Genomic DNA, 7359 nt, shown 5'->3' on the forward strand with positions numbered 1-7359 from the left:
CGGACCTCATTGGATGCAGCCCGGTCCAGAAAAGGACCACTTCGTATATTACTTTTCCAGCACCGGGGTCTTTTATAAAGCGCGAGATGACATTCGTCCCGTGAATTAATTTGCGCATATAATGGAAACAGGTGCAAAGCAGCAAGTAGACAGTTGGAAAGCTTTCGCAATAGTCCAAACTCCAAAATGAACTCGTCACTGCAATGCAAGAGTCATAATTATATATATTATTATGGTGGCTGCCGAAAGGTGGCGCTCTCTCCTTCCCTGGCTGCCTGTGTTAACCTGATAAGTAGTTATTCTAAACTCGCAGATCAACGTGTGCGGTATAGCAGCAAATATTGCTCCCTCGGCCGCACATTAAGGAGTTCGTTAACCATGAGCGCACATAGCTCACTTTTACGAACCCTTATCGACGATTAATTGAACTACCTTGCTTGTTTTGCCAATTTCTGACAACTCCCTTTTTAGGGACCAAATCACGGCAAATAAAGGCATTGCAACAATTTGTGGGGTTTGACTTATCTCGACGCCATCCCCATATTATGAAGGCTCGAATAAGCCCACACTTGACTCCCGGCTTGGTATTGGTTTTAAAGAGGAATGATACTGCAAAAACCTGTAAAATGCTTTGCCAATGCATAAACTCATCCCTTAGGATTCAGTTAAAGCCTAAATTGACCTAAGAAGCACTGTAATTTTTTGAGAAAATTGGCTTTTCAAATGGTAATGGCTGTCTCCTTACTTGAAATCCGATTTAATTTCAAAACCAAGAGTTTCCCCAATAAGTGGCATACACCGTTGAACAGATCTCGACGAGAGGAATCGGAATATGCCAAGAAAATGTGGTCAAGCGCTGTAAATTTTGGAGAAAATTGGCAAAATTTGAATTTTTACTGTAGGAAGGTCCTTTTTTATTATTTCAAATTGTTCAACAAATTGTGTATCGATCCAACAATTCAAATAATTTTCAATTGTTGCCCTGTACCATTCCACTTTAACGAAGTAATGATACCTGCATGGTCATAATTTCCTTTTATGCTTGTTTGTTGATAATTTACGAACGCACCTTCTCCAATTTACTCACAAAAGATGCTTTTCTTTTTTATTCCAAATGGGATTATTGTACATAACCAACTATGGATACCACATCTTTGAATTATTAAAGCAGAGCTAAACAAAAGGCTATTAAAAACGAATTTTAAAATGCATTACATACTGTCAAGAATGTCAACACTTTCATTTTATTTTATGTACTTGTTAGTTTTTTTCTACAATTTGGGTGAAGCTTATTAAATTTTCAGTTGACATAAAACCATCTTTATTTGAATACTTTACATCCTGATCAATCATTGAATATGTAAATTGCTGCTGCACGTGTATCGGCTTTAAATCTTCACACCCGTCACGCTGGAAATCCAGTTGCGGTAACTTGCGACTCTGGTCAACACCTCGGGGTCTCCCGCCTCACAGCCGTTCGCTGATCCGTAAGAAACAATGCCCACCTGGTAGAGCAGATTGTTTTCCTTCATGATAACAGGACCACCGCTGTCTCCCTGTCGTTTGTCACCACAGAGGAACGTTAGAATTATTAATACTCTTCGTATTATGCTAATTAAGGCAGGAACGTGTCTAGACAGTAGAGGAAAGGGAAGTTGAAATGAAGAAAAAATCAAAGACAATAAATAATATTTGAATGGGTCTACCGATGGAGTTGTAAATGCTATATAGAACATGACAAATTTATTGTAATTTTGGGGATGGTAAATTTATGAATTGGAATGGTTTAAATTTTTAATTAAAAAAATGCATTTTTCAAGAAACAAAACACTGTAACGTGATAGCAAAAATGTAAAAGAAAAATTAAACTGCAAAACTATAGCCAAAACATAAGCCAGGTGAAAATTTTGCTTATAAAAATGCCCAAAATCTGTCTGACCCCATCCAACCCCATCAATTTTCCTTTGGAAAAGAACAAGAGACACAGTCTTAAATCAGTAACTTTTTCTGCAATAAATTTTATACTCCTTAACGAATGGGCCGACTTGTGACACCAAATAAAAGACAGAAGGAGATTGAATAACCTGGCATGTAGCGCTTTGCTTGTTGCCGATGACGCAAATGCTTGACTGAGCAGTCGGCATGTAGTTTTCATAGCCGTAAATGCGATTGCACTCTTGGCTACTCAATACCCTCAACGTTGCCGATAGAAGTACATCCCCAATTGTTTCTATTTAAGAAAATGATAAATTTTCCAAAGCGTAATCACCGATGTAATCCCACCTTCTGCATCTGACGTTTTTCCCCACCCAGCAACCGTCATCAATGCTCCTTTCTGAAGAAGATTTTTCGTCTGCGTGGGGGATGCCAAAGATATCTTTTTTATAGCACCTGCATATTTAAATTTATTGCTTCAAATTTTAAGGTTTAGACATGAAGGTTACTCACTTGTAAATTTAACAGGCTTCGGAAGCACAAGGAGAGCGATGTCATTCACCAGGCTAAACGTCGAATAAGACGGGTGTTGAATTTTATTTTTAGCTTTCATTCTGACAACGCCACTGTCCGATCCATCTCTGTTGCTGGCGCCAAATATGAGTTCGAACGATTTATAGCTTGTTAAAATTATTATCAGCATGAACAGCGTGTTAATTTTTAATTAAGAGCTAACGTAGCTACGCAGTGAGCAGCGGTGAGCACGTGTGTATTGGAAATTAGCGATCCGCCGCAGAAATGCTCTTCGTCCATGTAGATCGCAACTTGGTGAGGAAATTCTCCGCGTTTTGTTGTTCGTCCGTTGATGATAAATGCCGAAACGGATGCCTTTCTGTCTGGCTTCTCTATAATTTTGAATTTTATTATTTTCTCCGATCTTTTTAACTTTTTATTTGCTTTTTTCTATTAAATTAGAATAGAAAATTCGCGAACAACGTTGAAGAGTAAAAATAATCATTTTCATACTGTTTTTTGGTACATTTTTGTTGGTTGAATTTGTTTTCGAGACTGGCCGAGTGGCTCGAGCATGGCTGATCATTTTATTATTCCCATTCGACGTGTCTCCATTTGCACTGGTCGGTACAGAGACCACATTCTGAAAATTTGTAGGTTAGATTTGTGAGTTTTTAGATCAGAATGGCCAAACCTGGCATAAAAGTGAAGCGACAAGCCACACCAAAATCTGCATCATAACTGGAAAGCGAACTGCAGAGCGATATGCCGGAAGTGCTAACGTCCTCCATGAATTTCCTCTTGGGGACAGCCATCATTTTTATATGAAATTTCTAGCTTTATAGAGAGCCAGTTAGAAATGATTGAAAGCAGATAGAAAACAATTGTTTTGTTCGCGACGCAAATTCATAATATGTTGAAAATTGAACATTTTACTCTGGAAAATTTTATCATTGGTTTATGCTATCTCCTCTATACACCACAGCCTCACAATCAGGCACAGAGGTAGGGAATTTGTCAAGTTATTGCTTATCAACAGCCTCATAAGGTGCTAATGGACTCTTTGGGATTCTTTAGTCATAAGTGGCGGAGAAATCAGCAGGAAACTGATGCATGAATTTTTGTAGATAAGGCATATGTAGATAAAAAAAACTCTTGTATTGGAAGGCATTTATTTAATTTTCAAGGGAAATTTCCTTGTGATCCTTATTTAAAGAGGAATGATACTGCAAAAGCCTGGAAAATGCTTGTTGCCAATGCATAAACTCATCCCCTAGGATTCAGTTAAAGCCTAATTTGATTTAAGAAGCACTGTATTTTTTTGAGAAAATTGGCTTTTCAAATGGTAATGGCTGTCCCCTTCCTTTGAAATCCGATTTAATTTCAAAACCAAGAGTTTCCCCAATAAGTGGCATACACAGTTGGACAGATCGCGACGAGAGGAATCGGAATATGCCAAGAAAATATGTTCAAGCACAATATATTTTGGAGAACAGGTGGCTAACCAGCCACTTTGCGCTGCGCGGCCGACGGCCACTTCGCGGCTCGCAGTCCGGCCCTGCGGGCCTCTCGGCTTGGCGCGCCCGATGCCCTGCGGGCGATGGACCGTCGAGAACACATTATTTTGCGCGGCAGCGCGGCGATTCAATTTAACACATTCTGCGGCGGCGCTCGACCTGCCTTCCGATAATTTTGCGCGGCAGCGCGACGAGGTGCTGCCTTACGGTGTGCCGCGCAGGCGCGCTCGATTTGCCTTTCGGTGCGCTCGCAAAATAATCGGAAGGCAGGTCGAGCGCCGCCGCAGAAAGTGCTAAGCTGAACCGCCGCGCTGCTGCGCAAAATAATCGGAAGGCAGGTCGAGCGCCGCCGCAGAAAGTGTTAAATTTAACCGCCGCGCTGCCGCGCAAAATCGTCGGGAGGCAGGTCGAGCGCCGCCGCAGAAAGTGTTAAATTTAACCACCGCGCTGCCGCGCAAAATCGTCGGGAGGCAGGTCATGCGCCGCCGCAGAAAATGCTAAGCTGAACCGCCGCGCTGCCGCGCAAAATCGTCGGGAGGCAGGTCATGCGCCGCCGCAGAAAATGCTAAGCTGAACCGCCGCGCTGCTGCGCAAAATAATCGGAAGGCAGGTCGAGCGCCGCCGCAGAAAGTGTTAAATTTAACCGCCGCGCTGCCGCGCAAAATCGTCGGGAGGCAGGTCGTGCGCCGCCGCAGAAAATGCTAAGCTGAACCGCCGCGCTGCCGCGCAAAATCGTCGGGAGGCAGATCCTGCGCCGCCGCAGAAAATGCTAAGCTGAACCGCCGCGCTGCTGCGCAAAATAATCGGAAGGCAGGTCGAGCGCCGCCGCAGAAAGTGCTAAGCTGAACCGCCGCGCTGCTGCGCAAAATAATCGGAAGGCAGGTCGAGCGCCGCCGCAGAAAGTGTTAAATTTAACCGCCGCGCTGCCGCGCAAAATCGTCGGGAGGCAGGTCGTGCGCCGCCGCAGAAAATGCTAAGCTGAACCGCCGCGCTGCTGCGCAAAATAATCGGAAGGCAGGTCGAGCGCCGCCGCAGAAAGTGTTAAATTTAACCGCCGCGCTGCCGCGCAAAATCGTCGGGAGGCAGGTCGTGCGCCGCCGCAGAAAATGCTAAGCTGAACCGCCGCGCTGCTGCGCAAAATAATCGGAAGGCAGGTCGAGCGCCGCCGCAGAAAGTGCTAAGCTGAACCGCCGCGCTGCTGCGCAAAATAATCGGAAGGCAGGTCGAGCGCCGCCGCAGAAAGTGTTAAATTTAACCGCCGCGCTGCCGCGCAAAATCGTCGGGAGGCAGGTCGTGCGCCGCCGCAGAAAATGCTAAGCTGAACCGCCGCGCTGCTGCGCAAAATAATCGGAAGGCAGGTCGAGCGCCGCCGCAGAAAGTGTTAAATTTAACCGCCGCGCTGCCGCGCAAAATCGTCGGGAGGCAGGTCATGCGCCGCCGCAGAAAATGCTAAGCTGAACCGCCGCGCTGCTGCGCAAAATAATCGGAAGGCAGGTCGAGCGCCGCCGCAGAAAGTGTTAAATTTAACCGCAGCGCTGCCGCGCAAAATCGTCGGGAGGCAGGTCGTGCGCCGCCGCAGAAAATGCTAAGCTGAACCGCCGCGCTGCTGCGCAAAATAATCGGAAGGCAGGTCGAGCGCCGCCGCAGAAAGTGTTAAATTTAACCGCAGCGCTGCCGCGCAAAATCGTCGGGAGGCAGGTCGTGCGCCGCCGCAGAAAATGCTAAGCTGAACCGCCGCGCTGCTGCGCAAAATAATCGGAAGGCAGGTCGAGCGCCGCCGCAGAAAGTGTTAAATTTAACCGCCGCGCTGCCGCGCAAAATCGTCGGGAGGCAGGTCATGCGCCGCCGCAGAAAATGCTAAGCTGAACCGCCGCGCTGCTGCGCAAAATAATCGGAAGGCAGGTCGAGCGCCGCCGCAGAAAGTGTTAAATTTAACCGCCGCGCTGCCGCGCAAAATCGTCGGGAGGCAGGTCGTGCGCCGCCGCAGAAAATGCTAAGCTGAACCGCCGCGCTGCTGCGCAAAATAATCGGAAGGCAGGTCGAGCGCCGCCGCAGAAAGTGTTAAATTTAACCGCAGCGCTGCCGCGCAAAATCGTCGGGAGGCAGGTCGTGCGCCGCCGCAGAAAATGCTAAGCTGAACCGCCGCGCTGCCGCGCAAAATCGTCGGGAGGCAGGTCGTGCGCCGCCGCAGAAAGTGCTAAGCTGAACCGCCGCGCTGCTGCGCAAAATAATCGGAAGGCAGGTCGAGCGCCGCCGCAGAAAGTGTTAAATTTAACCGCCGCGCTGCCGCGCAAAATCGTCGGGAGGCAGGTCATGCGCCGCCGCAGAAAATGCTAAGCTGAACCGCCGCGCTGCTGCGCAAAATAATCGGAAGGCAGGTCGAGCGCCGCCGCAGAAAGTGTTAAATTTAACCGCCGCGCTGCCGCGCAAAATCGTCGGGAGGCAGGTCATGCGCCGCCGCAGAAAATGCTAAGCTGAACCGCCGCGCTGCTGCGCAAAATAATCGGAAGGCAGGTCGAGCGCCGCCGCAGAAAGTGTTAAATTTAACCGCCGCGCTGCCGCGCAAAATCGTCGGGAGGCAGGTCATGCGCCGCCGCAGAAAATGCTAAGCTGAACCGCCGCGCTGCTGCGCAAAATAATCGGAAGGCAGGTCGAGCGCCGCCGCAGAAAGTGTTAAATTTAACCGCCGCGCTGCCGCGCAAAATCGTCGGGAGGCAGGTCGTGCGCCGCCGCAGAAAATGCTAAGCTGAACCGCCGCGCTGCTGCGCAAAATAATCGGAAGGCAGGTCGAGCGCCGCCGCAGAAAGTGTTAAATTTAACCGCAGCGCTGCCGCGCAAAATCGTCGGGAGGCAGGTCGTGCGCCGCCGCAGAAAATGCTAAGCTGAACCGCCGCGCTGCTGCGCAAAATAATCGGAAGGCAGGTCGAGCGCCGCCGCAGAAAGTGTTAAATTTAACCGCAGCGCTGCCGCGCAAAATCGTCGGGAGGCAGGTCGTGCGCCGCCGCAGAAAATGCTAAGCTGAACCGCCGCGCTGCCGCGCAAAATCGTCGGGAGGCAGGTCGTGCGCCGCCGCAGAAAGTGCTAAGCTGAACCGCCGCGCTGCTGCGCAAAATAATCGGAAGGCAGGTCGAGCGCCGCCGCAGAAAGTGTTAAATTTAACCGCCGCGCTGCTGCGCAAAATAATCGGAAGGCAGGTCGAGCGCCGCCGCAGAAAGTGTTAAATTTAACCGCAGCGCTGCCGCGCAAAATCGTCGGGAGGCAGGTCGTGCGCCGCCGCAGAAAATGCTAAGCTGAACCGCCGCGCTGCCGCGCAAAATCGTCGGGAGGCAGGTCGAGCGCCGCCGCAGAAAGTGCTAAGCTGAACCGCCGCGCTGCTGCGCAAAATAATCGGAAG

General features: G+C 48.9%; 1 protein-coding gene across 1 annotated transcript; it reads right to left on the reverse strand.

Annotated features, from left to right (window-relative positions):
- Nucleotides 1-1228: 1228 nt before the first annotated feature.
- Nucleotides 1229-3184, reverse strand: LOC135940964 (brachyurin-like). Its single transcript, XM_065486121.1, has 7 exons — nt 3143-3184; nt 2962-3091; nt 2672-2840; nt 2449-2615; nt 2284-2391; nt 2085-2230; nt 1229-1556 (listed from the first exon to the last, which is right to left on the reverse strand). Exons 1-7 carry the CDS (start codon nt 3182-3184, stop codon nt 1389-1391), a joined length of 930 nt encoding a protein of 309 aa, XP_065342193.1. The 3' UTR covers nt 1229-1388.
- Between the last annotated feature and the right edge of the window lie 4175 nt (nt 3185-7359).

Source organism: Cloeon dipterum, chromosome 3 (assembly GCF_949628265.1).
Source record: "Cloeon dipterum chromosome 3, ieCloDipt1.1, whole genome shotgun sequence".
In the NCBI taxonomy this organism is placed as follows: Eukaryota; Metazoa; Arthropoda; class Insecta; order Ephemeroptera; family Baetidae; genus Cloeon; species Cloeon dipterum.